This window comes from Apostichopus japonicus, chromosome 23, assembly GCF_037975245.1.
Source record: "Apostichopus japonicus isolate 1M-3 chromosome 23, ASM3797524v1, whole genome shotgun sequence".
NCBI lineage: Eukaryota > Metazoa > Echinodermata > Holothuroidea > Aspidochirotida > Stichopodidae > Apostichopus > Apostichopus japonicus.
The window spans coordinates 7,259,852-7,280,422 of NC_092583.1; the positions used below are offsets into that span (position 1 = coordinate 7,259,852).

Sequence of the window (20,571 nt, forward strand, 5' to 3'; positions counted from 1 at the left end):
AAGAGTATTCAGTAGCATATGCTTACGATCATAAGTCATTGGCTATCTTTAAATATCTGACCATAGCTTCTGCACCAGCGAAGAATTCTTCAGCCGAGGGTTGAATCTGATCCGCGGGGAGAGGAACCCGTACTGACCCCTGTCTCTCAACTCAAGAGCGTATGAATGTTTAATGCCTGCTACATCATAGGCCCAGTCCACTGACGAACCACTTGACACATCTGGAACGCAAAAACGAAAACAAACATAGGCATATTCATTTTTCATATTTCCTCTGATGTCCTCTAAATATGTGTTTATATTTTACCAAGTTCAAGCTATTACACATTATGATTGTTCAAATCAAGGGGTTAGTTGGCAAAATCAAACACTTAGCGACATTATTAAAGAAACAAACCGTTATTGATGAGGGAAGTTTGAGCTATTTTTTCATAATCTTTTGCTAGAAAAGATGCAATGTTTTAAAAGTTTGTGTTGCACCAGTGTTTTAGTCACTGTGGTTTCAAGGAGGATACACGCATCAACCTGCCACCGGAAGATCAACCTGATACATCCGTAAATGTTTTGAAACCTCATGAATAATGAGCTTCTATTGGAACAATTGTAACGTATTTAACGTATATACAGTACTGGCACGCATCATTCTCTTTACTTACATATCACATTAGCAATGCTGCCGTATTGGAACCATTTTCCATGGGTAGCACGGATAGCCTGGACGGCAACTCTGGAAGCACCATACTGTCGTTTGGGGAAGAAAGAACGAATTGTATGAAATTTGGGTTATAATAAAATCAATGTTTTATACACAATTCCAAAAGCTGTGGAGATAAGAGAAGAAAATAGAGAGAGAGAGAGAGAGAGAGAGAGAGAGAGAGAGGTGGAGAGAGAGGTGGAGATAGAGAGGGATAAAACAGAAGAGTTGATATTGAAATGAAGATGGTCATTATTTACAGACGAGCGGTTTGCAATGTTTTCTTGGTGATTGTTTTATCCGATTATTTACGTCAGAGAACAGGCAACCACCAATTGTGCCATCGAGACAATGAATATCATACATATTACACGTTTCTTATGCTAAGTAAGAAAACTTGCTGTTCACATCTCCATTTGAGGACTTTGTTTTGAAAATTATTGCTACTACTGTACGTGATTTACATGCATTACCTGTTTGTTTTTATTGGTATCGTTTGTGATTTGACTAGAATAGGCTTTGATCTGTATACTTAAAGAACGTTAGGCTATCTGTTCGTTTAAATAGCAGCGACATGGCATATATTTCTTGACATGTCACCACGTAACATCAAATGGGATCCTCTTTAATTATTAAGTTTTCTCCTTTGCATGTTAACATTTATCATTTATCCTTTATGAAAACGATATTGAGGGTCTCACCTCATTTATACCCTCCCCCCATCCCTTCCCTCCGCACCCTAACATATCATATGGAATAGAACCAGGAACAGATTTCAAGTTTCTTACTAAATCGTCGTCATCTTCAGGTAGTTCGGTTGAATACCCATAAGGGTACATCCAGTACTGCCTGTAAGCGTGGACGTCCATGAATATCTTCACTCGATCTTTCATAGAGAGAATGTGGTTCTGCAAGTTGGAGACTTCAATCTCAGAGGCTGGCTTGGTTCCCATGTAGGTATCTGAACAGGGGGAACTACTGGAGCCCCCCAGCTTAAACACAAAACAAGAGGAAAATATAAGCAAAATTATAATTGTAAATATATTTTCCTAATATATTAAAAAGAAGCATGCTCGAAGACATGCTGGGTGGCATCCGTGAGGTGGGGGGGGGGGGTATAGGTGTGTGGGGTGGAGTAACCACATTCAAACTAAAGTTCCCCATCACATATGTACCACCAAGTGGATGAAAAAACTTCGAAGTCACAGAGCAGAAATACTTTACACCTCCCTTAAATTTCTGGTAACCCAACATAGAAATCCTGGCTACAGGCCTCAAGAGAAGTATAATGTGGTATGAGGAGGGGCTTATTAAACCAAGAAGGTTGTACGGGGGTGAGGGGGTTCTCTGAGTTTTCCAGTTGGAGTTTTATGGTATATGGTATAAGAATAACTTTGGATTTACCTCTACCTTGTGCTAGATTACGTATGCATATAAGTCCTATCTATACGTTCGCTCCGTAAACTCGTAGCATGATATTACGACGATGTTTTAGCCAACGGGTTTTATACTCTAGATTACGTATATATACGATTTTAAGTTGGAATCAGGGTGCGGTCTGTTATATTTGTAAGCGTCTAAACTATTAATATATTATTCGACGTAAAAGTGGCAACATTTTTTGGAATGCTGGGTACGAATGGATTCTACAAAGTTTGTGTACAATATGTTCCTTAATTACAAGTAAATGTAACCTAATTATACCAATGCATAACATCAATTAAAGTTCAAATACAAGATATACAAATAGACTCGAATCACAATTGCGTGACAAAAGTATCCGGGCGTTCACGATGGACATTTAAAGGGGAGTGGGGAAGTATGGTTGATACAGCCCTTCTTTCCGTGCAGGTGGTAATGGTATACATACGTATAGTGGTTGCCAATTTAAAAAAAATAACATATAGCATTTATGGAGCAACTTTTGGTGTCCCAACAACTTAGGCTTCAGTGTGATACATATGCGGAAAAATCGAAATCGAAAAATTCTTCTGTAGGAGCTAACGAAATCCATGCACTAACATTAGTCCACGTATATTCGTAGCCGTGTTGGTTGAAAACTGGAACAATATGGAACTCCATGATATCTAGTAAAGTATCTCTCTTTGATGAGTCATACTGCTCCACCAGCTAAGAGAAACGGCAAAGGAAAATACAACTTATACCGAACATTATAGAAAAGAAACCTGATATGGAAGTTGCACTTATGTATTTACGTTTTTAACTATGGCTTTCATGAATGAAGAAAGAGCCTGTTCAATCCTAAATTGTAAGTAAGAAGTGACAGGTCTGTTTCTGGTTTAGACTTCGTCAGGGTTGAACTGTGAAGATGTACATGGAATCCAAAACGCGAACAGCATGGACAACTCTGGCTGGTATACAATAACACTGCTGTTGAACTGACAATATTGTCTAAAAGTGTTAAGAGAGGTAGTAAACATTTTAGATTATACTGGGGGGAAAGCACCGAATAAGAGCTGCCAACTCCCTAACATTATACCTAGTTGGAAAGATATAATACAGGTTGAAAGAGGTTCTAAATTTACAGACTTGGCAGTGTACATCATAGTACCTGGCGTAATCCATTCTCACGCATGCGTACCACCGATGATGAAAAATACTGGCTTCGATTAATCAGACTAATCCGAGGAGAGCTAACAGAAAGAATAAAGTTAAATCAAAATGACTTAAAAAAACGTAATTTCAGTTTGCAGTGACTACTGTAACATATTGAAGGCTCATAACGGGATGGAGATGCAAGATGAGCGCAAAGACAACGATGAGTCTGCTTTTCATGAAAATTACAGCCACTTTGGACAATTTCCTAAAGCTATTAGCACTCCAAACTGTCCTCCTATACCATGCTTCAAAACACTATCACTGACAGTACAAACAGTTCCTAACCTTTATCTTATAAAATCAAAATATTCATTGTTACTGTCACAACGATTGTTTTGAGTGGGACATGAAAGTACAAAACATTGTCCTATTCTAGTGAAACCAATTCAATATCTCATGTTGATTATCACTTTCAAAGGTTTATTCACCAACCGAAAGAATCAAGTTAAAAAGTAATGATTTAAAAATATGTAACTTCAGAGAGTTAAAAAAAAAAGATTTAAATAATGATTGAAGAACGATTACTGTAAACATTGAAGTCTGGTCAGCTAAAGGGGATGTGATACAAGATGGGCGCACTAGCAACACTTCTGTTCCTTAGTTTATTTATCGTTTATCATTAATGTAATCAGAATTTGCTTATGATTTGTAACATAAATTCTTCGTATTTTTAAGTATGTTACACGAAACAACACTTTGCTAGTACATGTACAAGTATGAAAACATTTACAAGTAGGAAACGGAATCGAAATAAAAGCCTAATTGAATAAATCAGGACATAAGTAAAAGGCGTCCCACAGCCCCACAAAAGTAACGTTATGTTTTCTTGATCTGCAAGTTCTTAAATAGTTGAACCTTTCAAATACTAATCATGGATTTGAATTTAAAAAAAAACCTCATCGACATTTAGTCCGCTTTTCATGACCAACAGTCGGTTTTATCGACCAATAAAATGTCTGTAGTCTTAATCCCGTTACATAAGCAACATTATGAACGGAAACGAAATCTCCAAGCCCGGAAAGTCCAATGCCCGCTCCCTTTTACGCCAGAAGCAAATTGTCCTGGCATCCTCCACATAGTTATCTCAGCTTTAAAAATCATGTTACATTGACTCGCTGCTTCAATCAAGATAACTGTTTTCTCTTGTTGCGGCTTTTTCCTTTTAGTAATTATATTCATTCTGTCAAAACGGCCATGAAATAAGGATTACTTCTTGCTTTTAAATTTATTAAATTTCAGTTTACCTTTATTATGTTCACGGATCTTCCCTCGCACGTCTTAGCAAATGCCTCTAATTCAGCAAATTCATTGTTCTCAGCAACAAAATCCGTCATCCACGCGTTGATCTAAAATATGCGGTGAAAAAAATCAATCAAGTCTTGTGAGCATAGATAATATGGCTTTACATGAATTGTTAGGAAAAAATACAAATCCACAAAACATGGCTGGGAAGTTCTACATTAGAGAACGAGCCTGTAGTTAAGAGAAATACTTATATAGGTACAGTAGTCAATGTTCATTGGGCGTAAAATCAGTACCAAAATACTTTTCTTCGTGTTATATGGTTCAGTGAAAACATTTTGTTTTGTGATGATATTTCTTGTTCCTCTTAGAAGTATTATATTATACAATATTCACAAATATTTATATTTATAATAACAAAAAACAATAACAAAAACAACATAATACTTTAAGCCTATGGTCTTTTCGATAAACATTAATATAATTTATCAAGAAATACGTGACATATTGTGTTGGTACAATCGCATTGACATTTACCGGTAAAACACATTGTCGAAAGGAATAAGACCGTGACTTTTCTTCTCTTGTTAAAATAACAAAATCACATCACTGTATAGATAAATTAAATCAACCAAGATGTATTTAATACCCATCTCATCGTTAATCATACACACATCATATAAAAAAGCAAGTGATACTGTGATACCATATGTATGCTGACGACACCCAAATTTAACTTTCGTTTAAGCCACTTGATTCTCCTGATGAAATTAATCCTCTACATATATTGGAGACATGTCTTGAAGATGTATATATGTGAAGATATGTATATATATATATATATATATATATATATATATATATATATATATATATATATATATATATTTCTCTTTTTTCTGCTGACTTTCCTGATTTCACCAGACTTCTTAATCTCCCCAATGTTTGTGAGTGACTGGGATTTGTATTTAACCCCACACCAAGTATCCCCCCCCGTCCCCTAACAATATATAAAACAAAAGAATATGAGACTCAACCATATTTGATCATTGATTTCATGTAATTTTGTTGGTATACAGTTTGCACAAGTGGTTATATTTTGCACTTTGTGAAGTATTTATGTTAAACGGTTTTCCATTTTATTACTTTCTCCACAACAATTGGCAATATTACTGCACTAAAATGGGATCCCCACTTTGAAGACCATGGTCTTAAGAAGAAGGAATCGTTTTTTTCGTATTTCGGTTAAGTCGCCTTGACAACTCGGTATTTTGAACTGATCTTTTACCACATCAGTGGCAAAATGATATACGTGACCTTCTATTGTTCACCGCTACGTACCCATTCCCCCTCCATAATGTCTCTAACTAGCAACAACTACCAGAAACAGTGTATAGTCGGTTTGGCATGCCTCAATAAAGGGCTTTAAAACAGGGAGTACCTGAAAATCAGTCAAGTTGTTGCTAAGAAACATATAAATTCAGAATATGATCTTTCTCAACGTGCGAATATTGTACACTGTTTAGACTGGGGACAAAAGAGCCGCCGACTCCCATAGACCACTGTACTATGGAAAATAAATTTCAACAAACTTATTTATGTTACAAAAATGAACTTTTTTTAAATATATATTTATAACGTTTTTACAGTCTAGAATAATTTAAATTGCATTTTGTTCCACTGAGTAGCGATTAAGCAAAACATGGGACCCAATAATATTTTGTTAAGTGAGTTTGTTAATAACTAATAAAATCAAACATACGTTACAAACATGAAGTTTTTAAAAATTATTACCCTGAATAATCCTTTGCGGCTGCAAAACTCGTCAGGACAGCGACGAGGAAGTTGACGCAAAACATCCTAAATCAGTTGTGGATGACATTTAATGCCAAGATCGTTCCGTCAAATTGACTATAATATGTGTATACTACTCTTGGGATGTGGTAACTATTCGTTATACAAAGCCAATTTATACGCATTCACACACCAGTAGAAACACCGTGGTCGAGTGGTACGGACTTCGGTTTGTGACACAAGGTCTGGGGGTTCGATTCCTACCTTCGCCTGATGAGTCCCAAAAGGACTAAACCGGTCGTGAAGTGGAATTTTCTGGTGTGTTATTCTTTATTTAGTTTACTATATATCTGTCATACCACTTGCTACATATTCATTATATATATATATATATATATATATATATATATATATATATATATATATATATATATATATATATATATATATATATATATACATACATTTTCTTGTATGACGGGATGTCATTTTATTTATATTTTATTTATATTTTAAATTTTTCCTCGGAAATGATAAAGTGTGACTTTGTAATGCTAATGAACGATATTGTATATGGGTGTATCGTAGGCCTACTTTCATTTAGGAAGTGGAAATCACAGGGGACAGCTCCCCCACCCCCCACCCTTCCCAGCAAACAGGCCACGGCCGTCCGGTTCACATAAAAATAATTAAAAAAAACAGCAAAATGCAAAGATAAACTTAACTCTCTATATACATATTCTATATACATGTCCTGGCTTTGTTAAACTTTGTAACAAACAAGTCAAATATATCAACAAATCAAGGATGAAAAAGTAATAAATATCAATATTCACTCTTTTAAAGCACCAAAGCACATAAAACATCGCGTCGAAAAGAGAGTGAAAGTTGTCGTTGACAGGTTGAGTTTCCGCTTGCCGTGTCACGTGAAGTACACCAGTATATGAATAGAAGCTCCTTGATACAAGTGTAGGAATTAATGTTTGTCAGCCTGTCCATAGGAATGCAACAAACCGTTCTGTTTCCACAAAGGTATATACGTACGCAAGGTTGTGATTTTTCTCAAAAAGGGTTATGGGCGAATATGTTTGCCAAAGTAAAATCTATAATCAAGGTCTTCATGAGAACCGTATGATCTCTGTACTTAAATGAGTTTACCCCAGCCACATATATATAAATCTGGATGTAACACACTCAGAAACAGTGGCGTCACCAGACTTTTCAGTCTGGGGGCACAGGGGGGCACCAGCATTTGATCGGGGGGACACTTAGGTGGATACGGATCGCCGTCCTGGGGGAGGGGTCTAAGGGGAGGGGATACCCCCTCCCCTTTGTAAAATTTTCGCATACGGAGGATGGGCTAGATGCAAATTGGTGCCACATTTGATGCTGAATTCGATCTGATGATATCTCCAGAAATTGCTATTTTTGAGGTAATGATTTTAACAACGCGCAGAATTTTGCAGAGGATATGAACCACATGCTGTCGATATTATGCCTAACCCTATCAATAGAACCTACATTTGTTGAATTAATGTGTGCATGACCCCCGACTCCTTTCTTGTCCTTCTCGTTTTCTCCCATTATCTATTAAGATGCAACAGGTTCCAGCATCGTTATTTTTGGCTCCTATCAGAGATCTCACCATGCAATCCAAAGTTTGATCACACATCGTGCATGGCTCAGTATGCAGGTGTGAACATTCGCCATTTGTTCCTACAAGCATCTGACCTCAAATGACCTCTGTACCCCCTACACAACAGGGTCAATATATGGGTCCACAAATATAGGCAAGTATGGTGCCTGCGGACCCTCACATTCTCACATTTCGTCAGCTCCTAACCTGTCAACCTCAGACCAAGGCAACATACGCAGTACCCTCCCTTCTCACAGGCATGTAGCTCGCGAAGCGGACGTGTATAGCCGCTGGTATGGCGTGGGCACTGACACATTCAATGGAAATATCGACATCTGTTGTGATGGCGCGGGTTACGACTTCGATACCCGACGGTCAAGGATAAACTTTTTCATTTTTTTCGCAGCTCATTTGAAGAAAATACGAATTACTGTGCTTCTTTGTCCTTATGAAAAACCAACTCAGATGATGAGAGTTGAATATAACAAAATATATATATATTTTTTTTACCAACCCAAATCTCAGATGGGGGGCACTCGGGGGGCACTAGGTTTTCCAGGGGGGCACGTGCCCCCCTGCCCCCCCCCCCTTGGCGACGCCACTGCTCAGAAAACATACCAACTATCAGGGTCTTGTGATGTGCCCCCACCGCTTCTAAACATGTATATTATGTTTAACACTTTGTCAGTTCGACACTGTAGAGTTTCGTTATCTAACAGAACATACCTTTATTATGCATTTACCGCACTTGAATGGATAATGACGATGTTGAAATTTATTTTCTCTGTGTCATAAAATGCTTCATCTAATTTTTAAACCTCTCCTAATTGACATATTGAAGTGGTCTAGCCTTCACTAGTTAATCTATGATCGACTCCCAAATGACCTTAGTTTAGTTGATATAAAGTTGTTTCAGATATACAACAGATACCTAGATGTGTTATTTTGTTTTATTAGATAGTGATCACATGAGAACAATAGGAATAGTGCAACATTTAAAGTTTCATAGCAGTTTGATGATTAAACGCAGGTGAACATTGACACATACCTACAATTATTGTTTCCATCTTCATAAACACTCATCAACACACAGTAGAGAAAGGAGAAACTTTAGTAGTAAATTAGTACCAGTGTATTGCTCCAATGATCTCAGGTGAGAACGAAGATCCACCAAAACTAGGAATAGATTAACAAGGAAGACTTCACATTTTGTACAATCATTCCCACACCCATACCCCATACCTGACCTTTAGACAATATGTAGGGTTTGACTTCTGCTAAACGTAAATGAGCTTTTCACCTATACCAAAGTGTGCAGCAAGTTTACTACCATGCATATATTATCTTTTTACAGGAAAGTGTTCAAGATGAGGAAATTCGATATTTTGACATTTGGACCTCTGTTGACTTAAAATGACCTTTGATCTCCACCCAAAATGATCGGGTTCTTGTGCACTACCAGAAGACATATGCCAAATGTGAGCTATGTGATGAAACGTTTCTTGGGTTATCGTGTTTACAATTTTTGTGTTTATAAGGCATAACAGATTGTGACATTTGATGACCCCAAAATGACCTTTGACCTTCACCACAGACAATAAGGTTCTTGTACTCATTGTAGGGAAGCCACATGCAAGGATTTGACGTTTTGCCCCCTGGTGACTCTGAAATGAACTCTTGACGGACACCAAATTGTGCAAAAACTGTACACTACATAAGGCTATCCTACTATGCATATATGAGTTCCTTGGATGTTCAGATTCTGGAGAATTTGGAGATATTCACATTTTGCCCTCTGCTGAGACCAAATGACATTTGAACTCCACCCAAACCTATAAGGTCGTTTTACTAATTGTGGGGAAGCCACATGCCGAATACGTTAACTGCTGATGTTACCGATCTTGAGATATTGTGTTTACAATCTAGGATGTCACAAAAACACACACACAAATACACCCTCACACACACACACGAACTTGACTGCATAGGTTAACATACACACACGAACTTGACTGTATAGGTTACTTGCCTTCAGTTGATATAACCAACTGATTTTAGCACAGTTAAATGTACCTATAATCACTTCACACTACATGTAACATTTTCTGAACATATTTCTTATTCATCGATCTACTTCCGTAAAGCTCAAGATTATGTTGTCACCTTGTAATACCTTCAACATTGGAATATTTTATCATAATTCAACATATTAATGGTCTAGTCACAATATTTTCCTAATTTCATAAACACACACTTCTTTTCTACTAAGGGTTTACTGGCTAATAATACAAACTGTTCTATGATCTGTTCTATACTTAATAATACTTAGGCATCTTTCACACTTTCCTGGATCACGCGCCGGGTCTTGCCGGATCGAGGCTACATATACATCCGGCATGATCGTTGGTCCGACCCGGCATGATCCGGGATGTTCCGTACCTATCTGTGGCAGTCCGTACCGATCCATAGTGGCCTTTCGATCCGTGAATAAGTTTGAACATGTTTAAAAAAAATTCGAGTCCAACCACAGATTAAAATCCCGAAGAGGACCATGAGCGGACCAGTAGCAACCCGTAGACGATATTTCGCAACCCCTAGTGGACCCTAGTTCACTCCTAGTAAGCCATGATCACGTGATCGGCGATGGACCCACTACGGGTTGGAACGAATTGAAACAAAGAAAAAGAGCACGTGAAGTATTGGTATTGGTATGTCTGCACTCCGGCTTGACACAACTTGTTATCGGTCGAAACGTGTTGTGACGGGTTGATACGGCTTGGTATAGGTTGTTTCGAATCGAGGTACCCGATGCATGTGTCAAGTAGTGCGGCTTGCACAACTATTCAATCATATCTGCCTTTCTCCATTGATTAGAGCACATTTCTACGTCACAGCAGTTCCTTTATCCATCAAACAGGAGGGCACCGCGAGGGAGAGCAAGAGCAAAGTATTAGCCGCTACCACTGGCGGATCCAGGGCCTTTGTTTGGGAGGGGCCAAAGTGGCATTAGAGTGATATGGGGGAGGGGTCTAAGGGGAGGGGGTGCCCCCCTCCCCTTTGGAAATTTTCTATTGCTGAATGCCCTCAAATGCAATTTGGTGCGACAAAAGTGTACAATGGTGATGTTAATTTACTTCTAAAAAAAATGTTTCCCAGTTGTAATTTTCTAAAATATTTATAAAACAAAGTTGGGATCATCTTTCTCAAGAAATTTTATTTCTCATAGGTTATAAATTTCTTACAACCAGCCTGTAACTGCAAAATGGTGTTAAACTGTAAATCCTCATGCTTATATATTTACATAGCTCCCAACTCTTGAGAAGGCAAATGCTGGTCCATGCCACGAATCGCCGTCCTGGGGGACAGGTATAAGGGGGTGTCCCCCTCCCCTTTTAATTTTTTTGGAATCCTGGTGATGCCTACATGTAAAATGGTGGCACTTAGAAAGGCTTTTGCCACCCACAATTTTCTGAGAAATATGCATTTTTTTGGATGTAACATCAATAAATTGAATAGTAGGTGATAATTCATTCTTTCCCGTGGCATGAAAATGTTCGCTGCTCGCCCCAATGAAAAGAATTATAGGCTAATTTGAGGTTCAAATGTTGCTGTAAAGGAGGTTTTATACTCTATTATGCTAAATGCTAAAGAAATGATGGTTACTAAGTCAAAATTTGATGCAAATTTTTTTTATGTATACTTGACAATTACAATGCGTTTTTTCGGACGCTTGTGCGGGTCAGCGGGTTTGGGTGTTAGAATGCGGGTCTAATTCCCGCGAATTGCGGGTCAGTTGGGAGCTCTGCATTTAATTTTAACTGACCAGAAAACGAAAAAGTTTAGACTAGTCTACCACTGCTATTCCTCTTGATTTTTTTAATTTCCAATCATATGATTTAGCGGATGTTCGGAAACACTTTTTGGCTCACCTTTGGGGGGCCATGGCCCCCCATGGCTCCCCTTGGATCCGCCAGTGGCCGCTACAGAGTCATGAGAGGCTGGATCCAACGTTGAATCTAGGCCTGGATCCAGATCTGCATCTACTTATGGCGAGGTTTCCAGAGGTCAATGTCAAGGTGTGGGATGAGTAGACCCCGGAAGCTATCCGTAACAATCCTTATATCAACCCGTAACAACGCCGTAGTAACCCATACTGGACCCATATGACCCGTAACAACCCGTTCTGGATTAGCAGCATCGCCTTTCCGGAGGCTGACGGATGCCAGTGCGCTACGGATCGTTCCAAACTATCTGGGAAAATGTGAAAAGGGCTTTACCAATTCTTGCTGATTCAATGCTTTCCTTTTCTGCTTTTAGACCTCTCGTAAGGTCATGGAATATTTGGCTAAGACAAGTTCTTTAAGGATGGTTAGCTCAGTAGTTAACGCCGGTGCCTTTCAATCATAACGTCCCGAATTCGAGTCACTCCAAGATTAATGTATGTTGTCTAGTTACAGAGTTGTTGACAATTGACGGTAAATATGAATCTAAGAGACTGACTTCGGTCATCTTGCGGCTTTGATAAGCAAATGATGGCTTCGCGAGTTCCTGCTTGCAGGAGGATCTAAATCACATACAAATACATACATACTTCCAAAAGGAACCGGTCAGGAACGGTGGAACAACTGTTCTAGAAAAAGGAATGCAGGCCTATCACATTTAAGGACAGACGTTGTGATGATCAATAAGTCCCATATTGCTTCAATCTACTTCAGATTGTGCCATAGGACATGCAGATTTCCTGTTTTGTTAATTAACTTAAACTATCACTTGTGACTAGAGAATTAGAACAATGCGGTGCAACTTAAGTTTAGTAGAGAACGTTCCCATCAACAAAGCATTCCGCCATGCGTTACAAACTCTCTGAAAGATCTGTTCTTAAAAGGAATGAATATTTTTACCTGTGGGTGAAAGTAGAGACGTGTAGGCTAGGTGCATCACTTAAAGATTAATACAATAGGGATTTTGTACTCGTAAAATTTCCCGCCTAGAAGGATTTCGTCAAATTTCCACTTCTTGAAGTTCTTACTTTTACATGTGTCATTGTCCTTTATTAATACGTGTAGAGTTAATGTTCATCATTGAACTAAATATCATGCTTGTATAAAATTCTTGAGACAAAAGCTGTTAATATGTTCATCATTTGACCTCTCCTGTTGGACATCATAAACATTCCCTAATTTCTGAAAATACATATTGTGTTTGCAAATGGTAAATTAAAACTTAAATTTACACACAAGTCAGGTAACTTGGTCATTAGTTATCTATAAGCACATGTTATGTTAAGTCTAACCTTTTTCTGCTGCTGAAGTAATTCTTCCTTCTCATCCTTCAATGTTTTCAGTTCTATTCAGTTGTATTCAATCTATCTAAGAAGTGTTGTCTTTCCTCCTCTGTTGCCTTCCATGTATCTTTGAATTACTGTCTCTCCTCCCTTGTTGTCTTTAGTCTTCCATTCAGCTGTTGTTCTTCTTCCTCTGTTCCCTTCCAATGTATCTTTCAATTCTTGTCTTTTCTCCTCTGTTGTATTTAGTCTTCCATTCAGCTGTTGTCTCTCTTCCTCCTCTGTTGCCTTCAATGTATTTTTCAATCGTTGTCTTTCCTCCTCTGGTGTCTTTAATGCTCCAATACAGTTGTTATTCTTCTTCCTCCTCTGTTGTCTTCAATGTATTTTTCAATTATCATCTTTCCTCGTTTGTTGTCTTCAGTCTATCATTCAGCTGTTGTCTCCCTTCCTCCTCTGTTGCCTTCAATGTATTTTTCAATTGTTGTCCTTCCTCCTCTGGTGTCTTTAGTCTTCCAATGAGTGGTTGTTCTTCTCCATCTGTTACCTTCAATGTATCTTTCAATTGTTGTCCTTCCTCCTCTGTTGTTTTAGGTCTTCCATTCACCTGTTTCTTCCTCCTCTGTTGTCTTCAATATCTTTTTCAATTGTTGTCTTTCCTTCTTTCCGTCTTGCCTTCAATGCATATTGACTTGCTGTCTTTTCTCCACTGTTGTCTTTAGTCTTCATCTAACTTGTTGTCTCATATATTCTGATTCCTTTAGTTTATTACTGAGTTGATGTCTCTCTTCCTCTGTAGCTTGAAGTCTTCCAGTAATTAGATGTTTTTCACATTCTGATATTGTTAGTTTACCAGTGAGCTGTTGTCCTCTGATGCCTTTAGTCTTCTAATAAGCTGCTGTTTTTCATCGTCTGATTCAGTTAGTTTATGAGAAGAGTTTTTACCTTTCGTCTTCCAATGCTTTTAGTACTTGTTTGGTACTAACTTTGAATATGAAATAAACATATAAACTGCAAACATGGCTAAAGAGTGTCTTCCACCGAAAAGATTTAATGATGCAAATAAATACAGTTCAATGTATATCAGCGACGCAGCCAGGAATTTCAAGGTGGCGGGAGCACATTTTGCGATTGATATGGGGGAGTGGTGTAAGGGGAGGGGGTGTCCCCTGAGAGAAATTGAGAAATTTTTGAACGATTGAAGGTCACATTTGAAAACCCGTCCTTAGTGGTACGGACATAAGGATTTTGCTGCCTCGGGCATTCAATAAGGCTCTTGCGGCATTCGCGGGAAATTTGATCTTCCGTAGCTATTGCCTATGCTCCATTCCTTTCCAATCCGACAGACGAAACTCGGTTATGGTATTGTGGATGCCAAAATTTGAAATGCTCGAACGATTAAGTACGAAATTATACCCTTATAACGAAAGAATAGTCGTCTATAAAGCATTTTTCACGAAACTTGTAATCCGGTTTACAATTCAAAACAGATATTCTTCACGGCAAACTTCCTTCCCACCTTTATTTTCACTTGAATCTCGTCAGTTCAACATGGACTGTATCATTACCTGTTGGTGTTAAAAATATACATTGTTATGAATTGAAATATGACAAAGCCATTAAAGAGATTGATATGATATTTAGTTCCACTGTTTTTAATAAATTATAATTCAATAGTGATTGACATTAATGTATGTAATGATTTAATCGCATTACAGTTAATAAAAGGATTATATAAAAATCACTCTCCCCCATAGTTTATCAACATCGAACATGCCAAAAGTAAATGTTACGTCATTTTGTACAGAACTTTCGTGCGTCAGCGGGGGAAAATGTATAGAGCTAACTTGCGTTACCAGTAGTAGTGGAACCCATCCCTATCCATGAATCATACCAGACTGTGCAACGATATACCCCTTTCGTGATTTGCGAAGTGTGACTCAAATGGCGAAAACCTCTATCATTTAGGTTTTGTATTGGTAATATGCAGAAGCGGTGGACGTAGCGGGTATTTGGGCACCATGTAAAATAGAAAAGTAAATGAATTGGAAGATTGTAACAGAAGCTTTCGTCTCTTTCGATGGATGGAGTCAGAAATCGAACATCTCGTTCTCCCATTCAAGACAAGAAAGAAGACTGTTATTGAGGTATGTAATGAACTAAGCTAGGCTTTAGTATAGGCTTAGAAAAAATTACGTTAGAGTTATCATGGACTTTCACTAGTTAGGCAAGTGTTGGCATGTTTTGAATAGACATATGCCTACCAAAGGTTGAAGTAACAACACTGTCAACAGTGCTGCTAGCTCTTGACATTAAATTGGAAAATGAGCCTAGATGTATCTCTGCTTTCACTCTATTGTGTAGTGCCCAGCCTGTAACTTGTGTAACTAAGGAGGCCTAAAGTACATGTTGATATTAATGAACCTGTAGCCTATATAATATAAGCCTACAAAAGTCTAGCCAAAATATTGTACAGGGTGTCCTTTCATAATTTGTTCTCTGCATCAAGATAGGTGAATCCATAATCAACTCAGGTATTATGTGAACATTAGCATACAACATTTTTTTTCCATCAATTGTTGGCTATACATTCTGCTCAATGTTAGTTACCATTGGAACAATTCACTTTCATTTATTTATATGCACCACTCTGCATCAACAGAGTAAAGGCCCGGTCACACTAAAGCAATATTTTATCGGAATACGGTCCAATTTTTCCGATTTTAGGCCGAAGAGTGAGGTTTGTGGTTGTGAATGTAATGAATGCAGTGGAATATTCGAATACCTACTTCAAATCTGAGGGGTTCTAGAACTGACTACATTCTGAAGTCCCGTCACATCGAAAAACGATAAAAATCAGAAGAGAAATCGGATAGCTATCCGATAAAAGGAAACGGAGTCAATATCAAAAGTTAGGAGAGGGCTATTCCACAACGGAATGGCTCAACAGATAGCAAATCAGGTCCTTTATCACTGTGGCTAGAAGACCCGAATGGAAAACAGGCTGTTTCGATTCCTCCGGGAAAATCGGATAGTATTACGATAAAAAATCGGTATAGTGTGACTGGGCCTTAAAGGTAGAATACAGGGCCATACACTGAAATTGTGAAAACATCCCTCCCTGTACAGCTTGATGCGTGGATGCACAGTATATGTTGTAAGTGAAATTACCAATTCATGCCAGAGCTAAATCCAAGTTGTTAAATTATTCTTTCTGCTTTAGCTACTCTGCCCATCTGGAGCAAGTAGGCTACTATACCTACCCAAACTAGCCTATAAATATATGATTGAGGGAACTTGGGGCAAAAAATGAAGATAAAAGCCCCCAGGAAAACAATTTGAACTAGTCGCTGATCAGCCATTATGAAACAACAGTACAGTACTTGAAGGTTGAATACACCCATCGTTCATATTCCTTACTAGAAGAGGTACCTTAAACTATTAGGATAAAATATTTTGCCACCTGCAATTAGCTCAGCATTTGAAGTGAACTTGCTTTAGTGTGTAATTTACACTTACTACTTCAATTGATCTTAAGACACAAATAATGAAATTATCAGCATATTTTCCCTTAGCTTCCCATTACAATTTCAAAAAGCTTTCCAGTAAATCCAGTCTTTGTTTGCATTTCACTTATTTTTTCTTGTACCACAGTCAGTGGATAACCTTAATCACTACTGTGACTGCTTTCTTATATCATTCACATCAAAGATTAACACCTCAGCCAAGGCTTGTATTTAAAGTTCCTTGGTATTGTTTTTAAGTAAACCAGTTATGGCGTAATTCAACCCTTAATAAACTCTAAAAGTGGTCTATGTGTGTTTAAAATGATTTCTCTTGATTACTATCTGAGTATTAATGCTAAATGCTACGGCACCTTGGGTTGTAACCCCCACCCCCCCCCCCCCCCACCATTAGTAGCATGCATAGGAGTCAGAGATGGTGACTGGTGAGGCAGGACTTGCTTTCTCCTGAGACGTGTTGGTGTCGTCACTGACTGATTGAATTCCCCCAACTTCCCCTAGTCGCCCCCGCCCCATCGGCTGCCGAAGTGGGGGACCGTAGGTGTCAACTGCAATATTATTATATATTAGTGTTAATTGTTACATTTTCCCCCTCTGGACTGTGACGTGGTTGATAATGATAATATACTGTTTTCCTTAATGCAGTGTATGATCCACTTGAGGGGCCTACAGTAGGCTACCTAGCTGCTATATGGCAATATGCTCGAAACTGAAAACTTATTCCTCCAGTAGCATTAATGGTGTTTTTTGCTTTATAATAGTGGATAAAATATATTCATTTCTTTCTTTTCAGAATACTTAAAGAACTGCATCTTTATGGTTAGAGAAATAAGATGCAGTGTCTACAGACAGGGAAATGATGTTGGTGGATGCGTCAGATGTTAAAGATGTTCCACAACGTGAGCATCCATTGAAAAACACAAAGGTACAGTACAGTATAATAGTTTTGTATATATTGTCACCTGGCCACAGTTTACCAATGCGAATAGTGCTTTCATGGAATATTGTCCTATTCATGCAAACCAACTTACATAGGTGCAATTTTCATAAATGGTACAACTAAAATATCCTACTTTACTGACTGTTTAGCCTCGTGTTTCCATGCAAAATATTTGTTTGAAATATCTATGAACTGCTCTTTCAATATGTAAAAAGAACAATGTTACAGTCAGCTTGCCAAAAACAAACTTGGTATAGCCATTATGTGTTGTTGGTTTAATTGACCTTTGCTAAGGTTTATGAATTCTGAAGTTCCTGTGATGAGAATTCCGAGTCCTACTGATTTTTTTTTAAAATAAACACTGCTCTGAAAGCTATGGCTACTGTTCAAAATATGGGGCATCTTTCTGTTGTTTTGTTCTCTTTTGTAACACATATACATGTAAGTTATTTTAGTAATTAAAGGTAGTCTGTGTAGGCCCAAAATTATAGCACTAGAGCTATAATTGCTAATTGCTGGAGGTCTTTTAATTCTCCAAATTGTTCTCAATCATTCTACATGAATACCTGAGATGACAGAATGTCCCATTGAGAACAATTTTCTCCAAGGTGGTAATAAAACCAATTTGAGAATTATGACCGAGGTGACAATATTTAAATTTCTGGCATATTTGGGGGCAATATTGCATACCTTTAACCTAACTGTGAATTCATGTGGATATGTCAGAGGACTAGGCATTTACAGTATGGGAGATCCCTAGTTGATTTGGCCCATCATCTGTGGAACGAACTCTGGAGAGTAGCATTTGTAGGTATAATAATTGTGCTGTGAACTTAACACCAAACAAAGGTCAACTTCACAGCCGTCCCCCCTCCCACCTTTGCCAAGAAGCCTTGAAACTAGTATCAGATAAAAGGGGCATTTTTAAGATATAGCCTCAAATCGTTTGCATTTTGTCTTACTCTGCTTCTATAGTATGTTATGTAACCTATAGTTGGAATTTGTTGATTGATCGAGACATTTACATTATTCACAACTTTTGATATTTGTTATTTTCCCCATACTTCAGACAATGGTGCCCAGCATTAGTGTGTGTATTTTTCTTTGTTACTTTTCCTGTTTGTAGCATGTTTCTTTTCGTTCATAGTTGGCTAAATCTAGGGGTTTTGAAAAAAAATTGTTCTCTTGAATATGGTGATAATTATTACTATCAATGACTTTTGAGACAGTGCCAAATTGGGAGTTACATTTGTCATCATGTTGCACAGACTCTGTGTGGTAATGCCTTCAGGCATGTATTTGATTTTATTTATGTTGACTTTTCATTTTTTGGATTGACAGATGAAGATAACTACAACGTATTGTATTCCATAACTGATTGTAGTAAATTTGAGTGTAACTTTTCAAATTGTAGCAAATAGGAGTGTAATTTTCTCGGATTATAGTCAATTTGAGTGTAATTTTCTAGGATAATAGTAAATTTGCCATGTTGACACTCTAAGATGTGCTGATGATCTTCAGTGGTAACTCTTTTAACTCCACCTGCAGGTCCTGATGAGCCTCACCCACTCTCCCCGAACTTGCTAACGAGGACCTTATGGATGCCTCGTTTCTGAGATACCCCGAGCCAGCCAGGAAACTTATTACTAATACCAGACCTGTGATGGAAGGCAGTCATACTCATTGGAAGCAAAGGTGGATAAAGTCACTGCCCGACCTCCTCAGTTTGCTGAGAGTGAACCATGGAGGAGGACTCCTGTCAGTAATGAAAACAGAACATTGCCACAAAATAATGTACATGTGGATGTGAATCTTTGGAGGCACTTTTGGAGAGTGTGTCACCCAGAGAGACCAGAGGGGGAGTGCCAGACAGGCCAACCAGCCCTTGGTCTTATAATGATATGGGTGGGAGGGGAGTTAATGGACCTCAATACCCCTCTAGTCAGCACAGACCTCAAGAGCCCGAGATTCACTATGCACAAGTTGACATTGAGCCGACAAAATCTAGACAACCAAGTCGACAGCCAGCTGAACCGGTAATGTATGCCCACATCCAGGCGAAACCGACGAATAATCAGCATATGTCACAGCCATCATTAGAACTTTCACAGCCTCCCTCATTTAGGTGTCGGAACCATGTACCAGCGGGTTCCCAGCCATCCTAGCCAGTGCCTGTTACATCTCCACAACAGCCTCATAACCCGGTAGAGGAACCAATCTCCAAAACTCAACTGTCACCTACCAAGGTGGTCATTGAGGACTTGCCATCAAACAGATTAGGTCAGCCTAACCGCCATCACCCGTGGATGGTCAGACGACACCATCCTCTCATACAATGCCCATTGATGCCCAAGTTGTGGTTGAAAACAGACAACAAGTGGTGAACTCTTCTCCTGCTTATGTCAAGCCATCACAGTCCCTATCTGCTGTATCAGGACAGATGCAACCAACATCAACAACTGTTTACCCAGGTCAACAACCAACAGCACAGCTTGACAACCCTGGGCCACATCCACCATCAAGTCGATCACCAAATGCTCAACAAGTCGTACCACACTACATGCAACAGCCGCAGCGTGCCGTCATAGAGCAGTCTGTTCCCCGGTCACATCAAAATGTGCCTGTGCAGCAGTCACCGTATGGTTACCCTCAACGTGTGCCCAGGTAGACAGCTCTCCAGCACACCCCTCAACAGTATGCCTCCCCTCAACAGTATGCCTCCTCTCAACAGTATGCCTCTCCTCATCAAGCACATATTTCACCATTGCAAGTACAACCGACACAACAACATGCACCTCATAGGGTGGTGTATACTCAGGAGATCAAAAAAGAAACAGT

The 20,571-nt window shown here is 38.6% G+C and overlaps 1 protein-coding gene and 1 long non-coding RNA gene across 2 annotated transcripts; one reads left to right on the top strand and one right to left on the bottom strand.

Annotated features, from left to right (window-relative positions):
* Nucleotides 1-4,655, bottom strand: LOC139964478 (carboxypeptidase B-like). Its single transcript, XM_071966068.1, has 4 exons — nt 4,558-4,655; nt 1,483-1,686; nt 657-741; nt 1-221 (listed from the first exon to the last, which is right to left on the bottom strand). The coding sequence occupies exons 1-4, from the start codon at nt 4,645-4,647 to the stop codon at nt 49-51; spliced, it is 552 nt and encodes a 183-aa protein (XP_071822169.1). The 5' UTR covers nt 4,648-4,655; the 3' UTR covers nt 1-48.
* A 10,489-nt stretch (nt 4,656-15,144) lies between these two features.
* Nucleotides 15,145-20,540, top strand: LOC139964483 (uncharacterized). Its single transcript, XR_011791984.1, has 3 exons — nt 15,145-15,416; nt 17,587-17,718; nt 19,282-20,540. It is a non-coding gene; the product is annotated as an uncharacterized lncRNA (long non-coding RNA).
* The last annotated feature ends 31 nt before the right edge of the window (nt 20,541-20,571 follow it).

Excerpts from the sequence above, each read along its gene's own strand:
- LOC139964478 (XM_071966068.1), bottom strand. The coding sequence starts at position 4,647 with ATGACGGATTTTGTTGCTGAGAACAATGAATTTGCTGAATTAGAGGCA. Across the intron at positions 742-1,482 it reads CTGAAGATGACGACGATTTA|TATGGTGCTTCCAGAGTTGC; the intron begins GTAAGAAACTTG and ends CCCAAACGACAG. Across the intron at positions 222-656 it reads CAGCATTGCTAATGTGATAT|ATGTGTCAAGTGGTTCGTCA; the intron begins GTAAGTAAAGAG and ends TTTGCGTTCCAG.